The sequence below is a fragment of the Planococcus citri genome, chromosome 2 (genome assembly GCF_950023065.1).
Source record: "Planococcus citri chromosome 2, ihPlaCitr1.1, whole genome shotgun sequence".
NCBI classification, from domain to species: domain Eukaryota; kingdom Metazoa; phylum Arthropoda; class Insecta; order Hemiptera; family Pseudococcidae; genus Planococcus; species Planococcus citri.
The window spans coordinates 12,640,926-12,659,097 of NC_088678.1; the positions used below are offsets into that span (position 1 = coordinate 12,640,926).

At 32.9% G+C, this 18,172-nt stretch overlaps 1 protein-coding gene across 1 annotated transcript; it reads left to right on the forward strand.

Moving 5' to 3' along the window:
* Nucleotides 1-312: 312 nt before the first annotated feature.
* LOC135834711 (cationic amino acid transporter 3-like) lies at nt 313-12,863 on the forward strand. The gene is made up of 14 exons (XM_065348670.1): nt 313-744; nt 5,959-6,187; nt 6,415-6,543; nt 6,716-6,871; nt 6,992-7,096; nt 7,219-7,380; nt 7,489-7,613; nt 10,505-10,602; nt 10,728-10,867; nt 10,964-11,066; nt 11,615-11,796; nt 11,877-12,043; nt 12,131-12,239; nt 12,350-12,863. Exons 1-14 carry the CDS (start codon nt 712-714, stop codon nt 12,475-12,477), a joined length of 1,866 nt encoding a protein of 621 aa, XP_065204742.1. The 5' UTR covers nt 313-711; the 3' UTR covers nt 12,478-12,863.
* The last annotated feature ends 5,309 nt before the right edge of the window (nt 12,864-18,172 follow it).

The following is an 18,172-nucleotide window of genomic DNA, read 5'->3' on the forward strand; positions in this document are numbered from 1 at the left end:
ATTAAAGTGATGGTAAAACCCAAACACAAATCCCTTCTGTTGCCTCAAAACACAACACTTAAACCAAAGGGTTTTCCGGCTATTAGATACCGAAAATTCCGGTAAATGGGAAGACTTTCAAAAAAGTGTTAATCGACGACTAAAAATACTAAACGATAAAACAGTCGGCGTTCAAAAACATCAATCGGTCATCCACGTACGTAATTTCCAAAAGAATTAATAAAACTCCGCCCCCTCTTTAAACTCGAACTTGGCATGAATGAAATTTACAACGAACTGCAGCAGTATTAGGTAGGTACGGTACATAAATTTATGCTTGTAGACTTTCGTGGTATAAATTGTATGTTGTGATGGTAACCTTATCAATGTATGTTCACCTCGCGAACAAACCAGTTGATCGCGGTACTTTACTCGTATTTTTCGTTGTAACGTTCGTAATGTTCGATTTGTAATCTTAACTTTACCAGGATTTTCGTGATGACGAATAAATTTTGAATAATTTTTTTAAAAAATATAGTTACTCAATTTTTTAGAAATACAGTGAGATATTAAATTACCTTCATAGTGTGATGATGTTGCTGTGATGATTTCATTATTTGCTCATTTTTAATTTTTTTTTAAAATCTAATAATTTTACTTTCTTGTTTAAATAAGTGAACTTGTGTGAATAATACCTTCCTTGCTGTGTGTTTTTTTGTTGACAATTTTAATATGATGACTGAAACGAGTATTTCTGCTCCTGGGGTAAGTTTTTTTTTTAATTTTTATTGATATTACTCGAATTTTAATTTCCTCCTAATTCTTCTTCTGTTCCTTCAACTTAAATCCATAATCCATATTCATTTTCTCTTTTTATTTTCTTTTTAAAATATCCTTTTGAATAAACGCCCAATTAAAAAAGATTTCAGCTAGAATTCATGCCTCGAAATTATTGATGAATATTTTTATTAAAAAAAAAAAAAAAAAAAAAAAAAAAAAAAAAAACTGAAAAAATTTCCGGACATACAAACTAACGTAACCGTAAACAATAAAATTTACTTATCTTTAGCACGTGATTTTCGTCCAAAAAAATACAGAAAAATTGAGGAAGTTATCAGCATAATGGTATGATTAATTAACGAAGCATTTCATAGAAGGAAAAATTATCGACATACCTACGAAGAAAACCGCGTTTCATTACGTCTGTATGAGAAACCAGATGACGTAAGAGGCAATTTTTTTTTAAAAGCGTAGGTCTGCTTTACACAATTTTTGTTACGCTTAGAATGCAAGATTCAAGATTGCGATTACGAACAAGTGAACAAGCGTTACATGATCGCTTTCAATCGAAATAATATACACTTGATTATGATTCAATACACTAATGGGAAATGAGAAGGAGGAATCTAAGAAAAAAAAATTGTAGTTTTTTTCCTTATTATGTGCGAGTGTATAGTGCAATGAAATTAAACGTGGTTGTATTTTCTGAAAACTTTACTTTATACAAGAATAAATACTTGTGTGTGTATTTTTGTATGTCAAGGAGGCCAATATGTGTGTGAGTTTGGTCTGCTGGATAGAATGCGCGTGTGTCTCAAGGTAACCGGCACCAGCCACCAGGGTATGGGGATTTCTCCTATTCTTTATTATATGGCAATTACTTGAACTAATAATATACGTTTTTAGATTATTAATATGTGTATTAATGGTGATAAGAGATAGATAGGTACGTGTATTGAAGTATATCGATGGAAGAGAAACAAGAAGAGCTGCGAAGAAATAGCTATGGCTGGATCAGAGAGGTGTATAGAGAATTTTAAACGTCATCGGATTGACATTATAGAGTAGCTACATAGATAGACTATTGGCTATGACGTTGGAGAGAACGACTTCTTTAGGTGATTTTTTTACACGATAAAATTCCATCGCTGTTGGACTTCTATGGAGAAATTTTAGGCGAATGGACGATGTGAGATTTGGGTATTGTTGGTGCCAGGACCTACTTATATAGGTACCTACACATATCGTGTGTTTGAATTTAGTGTCAAATGAGACACTATTCTTTTAAATTTAAAAACACTCATACGATGTATTCGATTTATTGTGATTGAATTAACAGTTCCCAAGTATTTTTGTTTTTGAATCGCAAGTGAGATGGATAAATAACCTTAAGTATATCAGGCAATCAATCTACGTACCTATTTTTTTAAAAAAAATTTCAGGAAAACTTCAATAAATCTCTGGAAGTTTTAGTACAATTGTGTCCAAAATTTAAAAAAAATTGTTCAAGTATTTTTGAAATTTGTTGTTGACAAAATGGCGAAAATTTCAACAAAAATACATTCAATAAATAAATAAGATTGTTTTTTGAAAATTCTCAGGAAAATGATCTTTTGAGAACCCATGGAAATGGTTTTGAGTAGGTACCTACTCAATAAGCATGAAAATTTGATTCAAGTTATTAAATTGGCTCATTAAAAATAATGCGTTTGATTTTTAGAATTTTTAAAAAATATTTCTGTTTTGAAAATTTCGTCAGAAAATCATGTAAGTATTTTGAGAATGAACGATTCTTTAAAACATATGTAATTCGGGTGTTTGAAGTTTGAATCATGAATTTGTCCCAGAACGAATCTGCTATGATCTTAAAATTTGCATTAAATAAACGATTCCTGGTTCGAGTCGTTCACGAACGATTTTCTTGACATAATTTTTTTTTTTTTGGGGTGTTTATAATTACAAGATTATTACACCCGTAAGGGGGGGGGGGTTAGATTTAGGTTGTTGAAATAACCATGTTCTTAAAAACCCTCATGGCCAAAGAAAAACCAAAAAAACTCATCAATATTGTACAGAATTTTTGAACAATTGAATAGAAAAATGATTCAATCGTTCACGAACGAAACGATTCACCGAGAAATAATTTAGGTTCTCGTGAATTTTTGCTTCTGTCAAAAGATGGTGGAACGAATCTGAAATTTGATTATAAAAAGAATAACGATGCAAATCATTCGCGAACGATTTCTTGGACCAGTGAATCAGTCGTTCATGAACAGCTAAATGTCTAAAAAATTGAAATTCTTTGTAGCTAAAAAAAAAAAAAAGTCTTGAGAAACTATTCAAGTATCCTGAAGCATTTTAGAACGATTTACCAGCAAGTGATTCATTCGTTCGCGAACGAAATTATTTCTTTGGAGATAATTATTCAGGTACCCTTAAATGAGTGCTTGTGCCATAGGCTAGGATGAATAATGACGTCATCATTACTTCAAAATTCACCTTGAAAGATCAGTCAATGGTTCAAGTCGTTCAAGGACTATTTTACTGATCAGAGAATCAGTCGTTCGTGAACAAATAATTCATTCAGAAATGATTAAAATTTTTCAGAGTGTGTGTTTCTGGAAAATAACGTGAAATGAATCGATTAAGTATTTTTTCATAAAAAAATTCTCTTTTTAAAAAATAATGATTTGAATCGTTCACGAGCGATTTCTTTTAGATCAGTGAATCAGACGTTCGCGAAGAACTAAGTAAGGTACCTAATAAAAGACCTATGTTTTTATGACAGTGCATAAGTACCTAAAGAAAATCAAGAAGAACTCATCAATGTACACTTGTACAGCATTTGTGAACGATTTACTAGGAAAATGATTCTATCGTTCACGAACGAAACGATTCGTTGAGAAATGATTCAGATTCTTGTAAAAATGTGCTCTTGTCATAAAAATTAAATAAATTTGTGATTATTTCAAAATTTGATTTGCTTAAAAAAAAACAATCATGATTGAAGTTGTTCGCGAACGATTTCTTCAATTAGGAAATGAATCGTTCACGCATGACGCATGAACGATTTGCTGGGAAATGATTCAAATATTCATGAGATTGTGCTTTTGCCAAAATAATAAAATGAATCTTTTACAAAATCAAAATCGGCCTCAAAAAAAAATAATGGCTCGAATCGTTCACGAACGATTTCTTGGCTAACGAATCAGTCGTTCACGAGCAAAAGGAAATTTTGTTACAAAAACTCCTCGTGGATAAAAAAAAAATTGGAATAAACTTATCGAATTATCGTTTCCGCAGTATTTTCGAACGACTCAACAGCAAAATGATTCATTCGTTCGCGAACGAAATGATTTGATGAGAGATATTCATCCGATTCTCGTGTACTTTCGCTTATGCTATACGATTGATTAAATGAATCTGTCATTAATTTGAAATTTATCGCAAGAAAATATTAATGGTTCGAGTCGTTCGCGAACGATTTCCTCGATCAGGCGATCAGTCGTTCACGAACGAACGATTCGTTGAAAAATGATTACTAAATGTTTCTGAGTTTGTACTTTTACCAAAATATTGAATCTACCACTGAATGAAATTTCACCTTTAAAAAAACGAAAATATGTAGTTCAAATCGTTCGCGAACGATTTCTTAGATCAGTGAATCAGATCAGTCGTTCTTGACTTGAACGAGACGACTCGTTGAAAAACGATTTTAATTCTTAAGAAATTGTCCTTCTGCCACGAAATGAAAGGAATATGTCGTTATTTCGAAATTCATCTTCAAAAACACTTATGATTGAAATCGTTCGCGAATGATTTCCTTGATCAGAGAATGAATCGTTCCCACATGAACGATTTATTGCGCAATTAATCAAATGTCGATGATTTTATGCTTCCATAGTTCTATTAGATGATGAAATTTTTCTTGAAAAAATAGGGTAATATGAATCAACTCGTTCGCGAATGATTTGTTCATCAATGTGTGATTCATTTGGAAATCACACGCTGCTTTTCGATGGAAATGTTTCCATTCATCTACACTGTGTTTAGTAAATGCAGGTGAGAACGTTTTGTAGTTCAAGAATGATTCACTTGAATCATAAAGCCAATCGTTCGCGAATGATTCGCTCGACTTCTTTGAAAATAATTTCGGGAATCATATTCTAGTTAGATAATAAATTTGTATAAATGTGGGCCCAGGTGTTTTTTTTTTTTTTTTTCTACTGAGATGTGAAAGTGGTGGACCGATGAATTAAGAATTATTCAATTGAACGAACGACTGATTTGCGAACGAATTTACATCTAATGAGGTTTTTCGAATGTAGTTCATTTTGAAATTCTACATTTTGGATATGCTTGCCTCCTTGATTGACATTTTAAGAATTTTTTGGCAAGAGATATTGTTAGTGAACGACTGAATCATTTGCTTGAATGATTCAGTCGTTCGCGAACGAGTAATTTTGAGCAAAATTGCTCAAATTTATGTATTCATAACTTACCTGCTTTTGAGCTACAAAAAATTCAAAAATCGCAGATCTGATCAAGTCGTTCGCGACTGATTCGCTCGACTTTTTCGAAAATAATTTCGGGAATCATATTTGAGATAAAAAATTGTATAAATGTGGGTCTTTTTTTTTTACCAAGATTTGAAAGTGGATCGATTAATTATTCAGTTGAACGAGCGACTGATTCGCGAACGAATTTACATCTAGAGAGATTTTTCAAATGTAGTTCATTTTGAAATTCTACACTTTGGATATGCTTGCCTCATCCTTAACCTTAATTGACGTTCAAGAATTTTTTGGCAAGAGATATTGTTAGTGAACGACTGAATCATTATCATTGCTTGAATGATTCAGTCGTTCGCGAACGAGTAATTTTGAACAAAGTTCCTCAAATTTATGTATTCATTACCTACCTGCTTTTAAGCTTCAAAAAGTTCGAAAAATCGCAAATCTGATCAAGTCGTTCGCGAATGATTTCTTCAATACTTAATGAATCAAATGTTCAAATTTCAAAATGGAAAAAAATGAATTCAAAATGATGTTGCTTTTTCGTTACATTTTACCTGCATTCTCTCACGAACCATTTTCCTCTTTCCAATTCAGTCAGTTCAAATCCTCAATTGAAAACTAAATAGAAATTCAATCACCAAAACGAATCGTTCTAATACAATTTTTTTATGTAAATTTACAGAGGAGCCATGGATGGTCTAACCCATTAACCAGACGTAAAACAAACTCGGATGGAGAAAGTGGTGAAAGATTGGCTCGTGTTTTAGGACTATTGGACTTGACATCTTTAGGAATCGGATCAACTCTCGGTTTGGGAGTTTATGTTCTTGCGGGCAAAGTGGCTCTTTCTGATGCCGGACCAGCCGTAACGATTTCATTTCTAATAGCAGCCATCGCTTCTGCCTTTGCCGGTAAATATCCATTCTCCACATTTTCATTCGTTCAAACTATCTACCTATCCGAAGGGCAATAGCGAGCAGATGTAAACAAGCTTCTCGTCAATTTGACGGAACCAGTTTTGTTTTATTATTTTTTGGCGATGGAATTAAATTCTTAAGAAGCGCGTGTTATTGACATGCACACTCTTGCATATCGTGTCTTTAACAGTAAAACATTGTATATGGATATAAAATTGCAGGTTTGTGTTACGCGGAACTGGCGTCAAGAGTGCCCAAGGCAGGATCTGCTTACGTATATTGCTACGTCACCATTGGCGAGTTCGCTGCGTTTGTTATAGGATGGAATTTAATATTAGAATACGCTATAGGTAGGTTTGGGTATATAAATTTTCGGAAATTCATTTTTACGAGTACCTATTTTTCGGAAATAAGGCGTGTTGGATTATCCCGCCATATATTCTGAAAATGAATTCGCTGCGTAGATTTTACTTCTTAGGTATATATTACTCATAGGTATGCAATTTGTTGGCAATTTTTCAGGGACAGCAGCAGTGGCCAAGGCGTACAGCGATTATGTGGATTTTGCGATCGGAGGTGCAATTAATAGCACATTGACTAGTCTGTTTCCCATCCATGTTTCTTTTCTAGCACCTTTTCCTGATTTTTTTGCGTTCAGTCTTGTGATGTTGCTCACTGGTAAGTTGTCTGAAATTTTTCAAAATTAAAGGGCTATTTCGAACCCTGAAATCGGGCTCTGAAATGAAAGAAATCAATTTTTGCTCAAAAATCGTGACCATAATTATTTTTTTTCTGCAGTGTTACTCGCTTGGGGTGTGAAAGAATCGTCAAGTGTGAATAACTTCTTCACTCTCATCAATATTTTGACTGTATTGACTGTCATCATCGCTGGAGCATTTAAAGGTACCTACATATAAATACAGGACTTACTTCATGTTCCTTTTTTTCATACCCTTGCTGTGTATTTGAGACATGAACTTAAGTATAGATATCTATCTAATTACACGATTTTCGAACAATTTCAGTCAACACGAGCTATTGGTCAATACCAAAAGAGACTTTAGAAGCTAACGGTGTCACAACCGGAGGTGAAGGTGGTTTTCTACCATTTGGCTGGAAAGGAGTTTTCAAAGGAGCTGCGACATGTTTCTTTGGATACGTCGGTTTCGACGTGATTGCTACTACAGGTAAATAAGGAGGCGTTTTTGATTCATGTGCTGTCATAATTTTTTTTTAAAGAAATATTTGAATAATAGTACCTACTTATTAAAATGAAAAATTTCATCATTTTTTAGGAGAGGAGGCGAAAAATCCAAAACGTAATATTCCATTGGCTCTCATCATCTCCTTGGTGATCATTTTCTTCGCGTATTTTGGCGTTGCAACTGTTCTGACCATGTTGGTTCCCTACTACAGTCAAGTAAGCATCGATTGTTTTATGATTTTCACCTTAAGTGCCTATAAAGACTGAAAGAGGAAAGGTAACCAGAATTTCAGCTTCCCAAATCGAGTTTTAGCCAAATTTTTGTAAAAAATGCTGGCTATTGCAGTAGGCCCGACTTTGGAAAACAAGGTGGGGGTGGTCAAAAATTTTGATATTTCTCGACGTTTAGAGCTCAAATAAGTTTCAGCATTATGGTGATTTTTACATTTTATGACCTGGAACCTGTTCTAATTGGTCAAATACGATCAAACTTGGGAAATGGGGTTCTTTTGGGAGCTGAAGTTGACCCTTGCAGTGAGGAGGGTCAAAGTTTGAAATTACAAGAAGGTAATTTTTTTGGAGGAACATAATATGGCTCTAAATAAACAAAAAGGGTCCAAAATCATACCATTGGTCAATACCTCCATTGTGATCAACATATCCGAATTTCAGCTTCCTAGGTCATCCCCACCCCATTTAAAGGGAGAAAACCCACATTTTGCCCTTATTTTTGACCCCCCTCACCCTTCAAATTGATCTGTGTTTTTATCGACATTTAGGAAAGCCTACAGCCCCTCTAAATTCACCTAGAGAGTCCAAATTTTCCGAGTACAATGGGAGAGTTTTGAAGGTTGAAGTTTTTAAAATTTTCGCCTTTCAAAATTTTCAACCTTCAAAATTTTAACCTCCAAAGGTTTCAACTTTTGAAGGTTTCACCTTTCAAAGCTTTCAACCTCCGAAACTGAAGGTCGAAAGTTTTGCAGGCTAAAAAGAGTTGAAATTTTTGAAGGTTGAAATGTTGTAGGTTAAAAATAAAATTTTTGAACGTTAAAATTTTGCAGGTTGAAAATTTTCAAGGTTGAAAAAGATTTGAGGTTTTGAAGACTGAAAAAGGTTAAAAAATTTGAAGGTTGAAACAAGGTTGAATTTTTTGATGGTTGAAATTTTGCATGTTGAAATTTTTGAAGGTTAGAAAGGTTGAAGTTTTAGAAAATGTCAACCTTCAAAGTTTTCGACCTGCAAAATTTTAACCTTCAAAATTTTCAACCAGCAAAAATTTCAACCTTCAAATCTAAAGATTAAAAGTTTTGAAGGTTGAAATTTTGCTGGTTGAAATTTTTGAAGGTTGAAAAGGTGTTTGAATTTTTGACGGTTGAAATTTTAAAGGTTAAAAAAAGGTTGATGTTTTTGAAAGTTGAATTTTTACAGTTGAATTTTTTAAACCTTGAAGATTTAACCTTCAAAGATTTCAACCTCCAAAACTAAAGGTTGAAAGTTTGAGGCTGAATTTTTGACAGTTCAATTTTTTGAAGGTTGAAAAATTTAACCTTTGACAGAATTCATCCTTCAAAAACTTCAATCTTTTCAACCTTTAAAACTTTCAACTTTCAAAAACTCAACCTTTCAATCAAAATTTTCAACCTTTTTTTCAGCCTTCAAAACTTCAACCTTAACAAAAATGTCAACCTGTTTTGAAGGTTGAAAAAAGGTTGAAGATTTTGAAGGTTGAATGATTTTTGATTTCTCTTAAATTTAAAAAAAAAATCAGAAGGCATAAAAATCAAGTTGGGCAACTAAAAATTGAGTTGTGGCTTATTTTGAACTTGTTTGAAGCATTTTATCCAGATTTGATCTGATTTTCAGTTGGACAGATCCAGTATTAGATCTGGTCAGTGGTCAAGTTAAGGGATCTCGAAAATGTTTAGATTTGATCAGGAATGATCTGATCTCGTCGAACAAACTTATTCAGATCTGATTAGATCCAATCAGGTTTACCTTATTGGTCCTGATCCGGTCTGAATAGATCTAATCTGATCACAATTCTGATCTGAGATCTGGTTAGATCTGGTTTTAGATTGAATGGGGATGCAGGAAAAAGTCTTTGGATGATCTGATGATCTGGTCGTTCGACGTTCTATGAATCTAATTTGATTTTACCAGACCTGATCAGATTGAATCATTTTTCCTCGATCTATGGAAATTCGATTTTTTCTTACAGTCAAATCTTTTCCTCAAAAATGAATAATGATGGAAGCGTTGACAAAAAGTAGACCTAAGTCTAAAATTTAATTACTTAGGTAAATACTCATTATTTTTTAAAAAACCATGACATTTTGGATTTTTAAAACTATTTTTACGAACCTGCTTTAAAAAAGTCCATTGTCTTGAAAATTCATTTCAAAAAACACTGAATAAGATAGGTAGATATAGGTATTTGAAGATTACGAGTAGAAAGATTAGAAAAGGATGTTTGCCTAATTGAAAAAATTCTTCAGTTTTTCTGTAAGTAGGCAAGTTATCTTCGCCTCGGCCCTCCCCTCCCCCCAATCAGATTTCTATCGCTGATTTATATTCGTTCAAGTGTCAAGATGATCAAGTATTTTTTTGAATTTTGTTGAATTATCAAGAATAGGTAATTCAAATTTGAGCCAGGTAACACAGTTTTTCAGTCCAAACCCCTCCCTCCTCTACCAAAAAATTCACAGAGAGGGAACGTTCTATAATGTATAGAAACATTAGGACATTAATATTCGAAATCTCCTAAAATTCGTGCAAATCTTGTCCCCCCCCCCCATTTTCTTCGGAGGACAAAATGATTCATATTTTGGCTTCTCGATAGTAACTTTTCAAATTACTGTGATAGGCGAAAAAAATGTCCAAACAAAAAATTTGTAAAGTATCAGAAAAAAGAGATGTTTTTGTATATGGCTTACTAAGGAATGGTTTGCAATTTGAAAAAATAGATTTCTGGGATCGTTGGGTCCGAATATTCGCTTGGTTTTTTGATATCTAACGCCCCCAATCTTTACAACAGACACCCCAATAATTTAGCAAAAAATCCCACTCTGGCTAATTTTTCACTAAAAATGTTTCCTTTTCGGTTTCAGGATCCTCAAGCACCTTTAACTTTTGCTTTTCTTAAAGCAGATCTACCTCTGATAAAGAACATCATATCTGTTGGAACTTTCTGCGCCTTGAGTGCCAGGTAATTACAAAATTATTACTACCTTCCGGTACCATATGCTCAAAAAAAAAATACTCATAGTCCACTTTTTAGACCTCATAATATTTTAATCCGGGTATAATTTTTTTAATTTTTTTGTTTCACAGTTTACTCGGAGCTATTTTCCCATTACCGAGAATCTTATACGCGATGGCAGATGATGGATTACTTTTCAAATGTTTTTCCGATGTCAATAAATCGACAAAAACACCCCTCAAAGCCACACTAATATCGGGTATATTAACCGGTAAGTTATTGGATCCTCCATAATATAGGCCTATTTAATACCTACGAGATTTTTCTGCGAAATTTTTTTTTACATCTCAATTTTATTTTTTGGCAGGAATTTTCGCAGCTTTGTTCAATTTGCAACAGTTGATGGATATGATGTCGATAGGAACTTTGTTGGCGTACTCGATCGTCGCTTTATGTATTCTCATTCTGAGGTAATAAAACTTCCAAGTGGTTAATTGTAAAAGTAAATACTAAATTTAAGATTGGGCATGAGTACGAAATCGTAAACTCGCGAGCTTGGTAAATGAATTACGAGTATACGAGCGTGTAGAAATTGGAAAACGTGCAGTATCGCGTGATACTGAACCTACAATGCATTATATCTTTCCTATGGGTAGGGTAAGGGTGGCCAAATTTCACGTGATTTTTCAGTTTATCAATTTGGATAAACATTTACAAATACAATGTGACGATCCTGAGTCACATGTAGCCTAATTGTGCAGTCAAATAAAAATCATGGTACTTTCACCTGTTATATACGATCAAATAGTCTCACAAAATTGTAATAAAAGTACGTTTATTACTAGATTGGAATTTTTTTTCAAGCTGTGAGATATTCTACGTCGAATATTTGACTGAAAATTGAAACTTAGGTGTAACCTTGACGTATAAAACACTTCAGGAAACTATTTGGAAAATTCTCTCTCGATCATGATGATGCTAATGTCGTCATTAATTAATGATAATTTTCAATTTCCAGGTATAAAGAAGAAGAAGACGTTTACAAGCCACCAAACTCGATGTGCGAAAATACCAGTCCAGAATTACGATCGTTGGTAAAAACTCTTTGGCACACTTACAAAATTTCTTTCAACTTGAATGGTATTAAACGTCCTACATCGTGTTCACAAAAAATGACCCTATGGTCGATACTTTTTTTCAGTAAGTGTACTTTCCACGAACGTATTATTCATTTATTATGATAAAATAAAAAAAAATTTAAAAAATATTCTTTTTTGTAGCAATTTTCATCATGTGTTTATGCTACATGACCGTCAACGATGATTACTTTTTGGACACAAGCAGTATATTATTTTATGCTTTGATAGTTGCATTCGCAGTTTTATGCATAGTATGTTATGTAATTATCAGTAGACAACCACAAAGTGATTCGCCAGTCGCTTTCAAGGTAACTTTTTTTTCAGTATGGATTTATAATAACTATTTTTAGCAGAGAAATATGCTCAAGTGAACCCGTATGTGTATTTTTTTTTAGGTTCCTTTGGTACCTTTGGTGCCAATCTGCAGTATAACCATGAATATGTATTTAATGATGAATCTAGATATGAGCACTTGGGTTAGATTTATAATCTGGTTGATAATAGGTAAGTGTAGCCTATTTATATAAATCTGACAAAATTTGTATAGGTCTAGGTACCGAAAATATACTCGAAATCATTTAAATAATTTTTTTTTTATGTGTTTGCTTCCGCAGGTTTCGTTATTTATATTTTTTATTCGATAAAGCACAGCGTTGAAGGAAGAACGCATAATGCTATACAAGGTGAAAATCAAATATACTCGAACCAAACCGGCCAAATTGCAGATATGACGCAGATGTGATTATGTACCTACTTAAAAATACCTAGCTAAGATTAAAACGTGTTGTGATTTCATTTTTTAAATATGTACCTAAACTTAGGAATGTACGTTGTAGTATGTACATTAGTGATGTATATTGTATGTTGATTTTTGTATGTTTTTGTATTATTTGTGTTTTTATACGTATACCTATTAGCATTAAGAAAGTCACGATTTTTTTGAACTAGTCTACTTTTGTAAAAAAAAAAAAACAAAGAAAAAAAATTACAAAATACATGTTCGTGTCCAGTATAGAGATTAATACGTATTGATTTACCTTGCATTTATATTTAGGATAGGTCTATAATTTATTTTGTTTTGTAAAAATGTAACAACTAATTAAATAATTAAAAATGTTGAAACGAAAATTGGTTCGAATAGTTTTTTTTTTTCTAAATAAATAGTAATAGTTAACGCCCGTTTGCGTGAATATTTCTGTAGCAGGGCCGTATTTACGTATAGGCAGTATAGGCAGCTGCCTAGGGCGGCAAATTTTAGGGGGCGGCAGATTTTTGCTTTAAAAAAATAATAAATCGTACGGATTTGGCAAAAAGTACCTAGGTACAGAAATGTACGGATCTCCTGATTTTTACCCTATAAAACATGCGAAAATGGACGTTTTTTCGTTTCTTGAACCCATTTTTTAAAAAAATTTTCGCTCTCGCTTCGCTCGAGCAGTAATTTTACCTTCCTTCTTCTAGAATTATCACATGCCACGAAAAGTTCTCAGATAATTACCTCTAATTTCCAGTTTTCATGCCTAAAAATTTGGTTTTGCCCGCAGACAAAATCAAGAAACGCCTTTTTTTAAAAGTTTTTTTAGCGTATGGAAGCGATGCGTATTTCATTTTTCATAAAAAATACGGATTTACGAGGGTTGTGTCAAATGTCTTGCACAACTCGCTCTAGCGGCCGAACTAATCAACCTAACGGGCTCGTTGTGTGCTCATTTTAATTTATTGACCTTCGATATAATCACAATTGCGCGCAATGCACTTTTCCCATCGTTTTGGTGAAGATTGAATGCCCGTCAATGACATGATCCCGGTTCAACTGGCGAATTCTCGCAACTTTCGCATGTTGAACCAGGATCATGTCATTGACGGGCATTCAATCTTCACCAAAACGATGGGAAAAGTGCATTGCGCGCAATTGTGATTATATCGAAGGTCAATAAATGTTTCCTAATGTATTGTAAACCGAATTATCAATAAATACTTTTTAAAAAAAAATTTTTTCAACTTTTTTCATCAAAAAAATTTCATCCGCGCCGAGGACCCGAGGTGAATGCGTGTTTTACCATTTTTCGTGATGACAAATTTACAAAAATTCAAAGTATGATACATCGTTCGAAAGCTGAAACTTCAGGCTTTAAAATGAGCACACAACGAGCCCGTTAGGTTGATTAGTTCGGCCACTAGAGCGAGTTGTGCATAACATTTGGCACAACCCTCGTAGAATAGATTTTTTGGCTACCAGCACTTTATACAAAATAATAATAAAATGAAGAGTGATATTCCAAAACTCGCTTTGTCCATTTTCATCAAAGTTGGGTTTTCAGTGGTACCTGGTAGATGAAGTATTAACTCACATTCCTACATCATCAACCTACCAAAATGAGGTGTTAAACTCACCTAAATAGCCAATTCAATAAAAATTTAACCCTTTCGGCTACGAGACAAACTGACGGATAAAATTCGAAGTGCTTTAAACTGAGTAAGGCCGGTTGCTGCCTAGAACTCAAATTTGCTGGAAATCGCACATTCAGAAAGTATTCATGTCACAAATGGCAATAAACCTTAAATTGAATATTTTTTGATTTATGACACCGAATATCATTATAAATCAAAATCAAGCCTTCTGAGGCATCTGATATTTCAAGATGAAAATATTGATAACAAGCATTTTTGAAAATAGAAAAAAAGATGAGCTAAAATAAAATAAGTTTGTGTAAAAAAAGAAATTTTTGAAGAAAAACAAGGCATACGACTTCAGATGGTTATTCAAACTGCAAATGTTTGAAGGTGATTGCTTGTGGGAGGATTAAAATTGATGGAAAAATCTTTGTGTTATAGAGAGCATTTTTCAAAATATTGAAAACCCATGTCACAATTCAACGCTAATTTTCAATGAAGTTCTGAAAAATATGTATCATTTTCATCTTCTGACACACAGATCTCTCTTGAGATAATTTGCTTGGGTGAGTAAGTTGCCTCAGGAGATGACTGGGTAAACTTTGGCAAGCATTTGAATTTTATGATGGATACTGTGTCATAAAGACTGCGCTGAATCAATTCATTATCTGTAAGATGACTTCTAAAAAGTAATTCCAGTAATTCCACAACATGACGTACGTATTTTATTTTTATTATCTCCTTATGACAAACAGATTGAGGGCTGTATTATGACACAGTACCTATCATAAAATTCAAATGCTCGCAAAAGTTCACCTAGTCATCTTCTGAGGTAACTTACTCACCCAAGCAAATCACCTCAAGAGAGATGTATGTGTCAGAAAATGAAAATGATGTCATACTTTTCAGGTTGAATTGTGACATGAGTTTTCAAAATTTAAAAAAATGCTCTCTATAACACAAAGATTTTTCCATCAATTTTAATCCTCCCACAAGCAATCACCTTCAAACATTTGCAGTTTGAATAACCATCTGAAGTCGTATGCCTTGTTTTTCTTCAAAAATTTCTTTTTTTACACAAACTTATTTTATTTTAGCTCATCTTTTTTTCTATTTTCAAAAATGCTTGTTATCAATATTTTCATCTTGAAATATCAGATGCCTCAGAAGGCTTGATTTTGATTTATAATGCTATTCGGTGTCATAAATCGAAAAATAGTCAATTTAAGGTTTATTGCCATTTGTGACATGAATACTTTCTGAATGTGTGATTTCCAGCAAATTTTGAGTTCTAAGCAGCAACCGGCCTTACTCAGTTTAAAGCACTTCTAATTTTATCCGTCAGTTTGTCTCGTAGCCGAAAGGGTTAAAAAAAAATAATGTTCCAAAACGCGCTTTGTCCATTTTTATTGACATTTTTTTCAGCAGTATTTAGTGTATGAAATGTATACCTACGCTCCTACATCATAAATCCACCCAAATAAAGTGCTAAACTCGCCTAAAAAGCCAATTTACCCGTTTAAAGGGAAACTGTTTTTCCTCTCTCCTGAAAAGTTGTGAAAATGGACAAAGCGAGTTTTGGAATATCACTCTTCAAATGCATTATTTCTGATGTTTAATTACTTATGTAGATATTGATATTGTGTATATCAGTTACGTTTTTAATATTTTGATTAAAAATTGAATTATGGGTGGGCATAAATTTTCACACAAACCAAAAAATTGAGGGGAGGGAAGGGCGGCGAATTTTTTCCTGCCTAGGGCGGCCTAATGTTAAATCCGGCCCTGCTGTAGCTTTTTTTCAATAAGGGAAGTTAATTGGAAGGTAATCGTTCCTAATGTTCTATACATTGGTACCAATAAAATATTCTGATAATCCAAAAATTACAAAATATTTTTACTTACCACTCCATTGTAATATTTTGCTTCTAATAAGTAAACACATTTGGCAAGGAAATGTTTTGCAAATTCAAGCTTATGTAAGTACATAATAATAAAAACAAGTCTTTCGTTTGAAAAAAAAAAAAAAAAAAACTAGGTATTTAAAAAATTACATCATTTTTGTGATATTTTTAAAATTACTTAAAAGCAAAGATATCTACCTTTTCTACTAGTGAAACTCAGATTTTACTGCAAAATTTTAGAGGTTGAATTTTCATTTTTGGTTTTTGGAAAATTTACAGAGATGATTTGATAAAATAAAAAAAATTGTTTGAAAACTATTCAACACTAAAATAAAAGCAAAAAAAACTAATGTACTTAAGAGCTTATTCAGTAACAAAAAAAAAAAAAAAAAAAAAATGAAGGTGAAGTCTCCTCTTTAAGATAAGTTTGAAATCATGGATATTAGATACGTTTTTTGCTTAAGTTGGCAGTAATGTAATATTTTCCCCCTTGAAAATTGTAAACTGAATCCTGTCTTCTTCGTGATCAGTAAATTCACCTCTTCCTTCCACTATTTGCACGAAATTTATTTCTACTAGTAAAACTCGGATTTTAGTGCAAAATTTTAGAGGTTGAATTTTCATTTTTGGTTTTTAGAAAATTTACAGAGCTGGTTTGTTTAAAATGAAAAAAATTGTTTGTAAGCTCTTTAACACACTGTTTCAAACATCTATAATAAAACAGAGTTGCATTTAAAAAAAAGAAAAAAATCAAGAAAAATGAATCGTCTAAGTAATTGGGAATTTGTCATATTTTGTTACTGATTTAGACGTGTTTAAAACAATTTTTTGTTTGAAACGGCCTTTTAAACAACGTTCTTCTTTATGAAAAAAAAAAAAAAAAAACAGACTAACAATTTACCTTTTTTTTTCATTTTTTTTAGCTCTGCAAATTTTTAAAAACTTTACAGTAATTTGCTAAATTTCTGAATAAGAAAAAAAATACGTACCCAAGAGTATGTTTTTTTTGGCTGATAAAAAGAAACAAAATTAAGATTTTTGAAATTTTTCATCGAGTGACTTCGCACAAAATTAATTAAAAATTGAATTTCTCAGGGATGTCTGAACCAATTTTGATTAAATTTGAAATTTCACAACTAGACTACTAGCCACACATATTTCACCATCATTATCAAGTTCCAAAAGCTCAAAGCTTCCAAGTTTATCGAGCGACAAAACTTTTTTTCGACATTTTTTAAAACTTATTATCTAGAAAACGGATGAACCAATTTTGATCAAATTTGAAATCTCAGTAGGCCTGCACGATTCCTACAAAGTACTAATACGACCCTCAATTTTTGATGAATCGTTCATGAACGAATCTACGATCAATTTTTTGAAATAACCATTCGCCAACAGCAACGAATTAATCAATTCTTTAATTTATGAATCAATTCGTTCGCGAATGAGTCACTAATACGAATCGATTCGTTCGCGAACGATATACTTATACGAATCAATTCGTTCGCGAACGAGTCACTTATACGAATAGATTCGTTCGCGAACGAGTTACTTATACGAATCAATTCGTTCGCGAATGATTCACTTATACAAATAAATTCGTTCGCGAATGATTCTCAAAAAATAATTCAATCCGTTCGTGAATGATTCACCAAAAATTGAGCAAATGAATCGATTCGTTCACAAATGAGTCACTAATACAAATCGATTCGCTCGCGAATGAATCACTAATACGAATCAATTCGTTCGCGAATGATTCATCAACAATTGAGTAAATGAATCGATTCGTTCGCGAACAAGTCACTTATACGGATCGATTCGTTGGTTAACGAGTCACTTGAAAAAAATCGATTCGTTCGCGAACGAGTCACTTGCACGAATCGATTCGTTCACGAACGAGGTACTATACGAATCAATTCGCTCGCGAATGATTCACTTACATAGATCAATTCGTTCGTGAATGATTCACAAAAAATAATTCATTCCGTTCGTGAATGATTCACCAAAAATTGAGCAAACGAATCGATTCGTTCACAAATGAGTCACTAATACAAATCAATTTGCTCGCGAATGAATCACTAATACGAATCAATTCGTTCGCGAATGATTCGTCAACAATTGAGTAAATGAATCGATTCG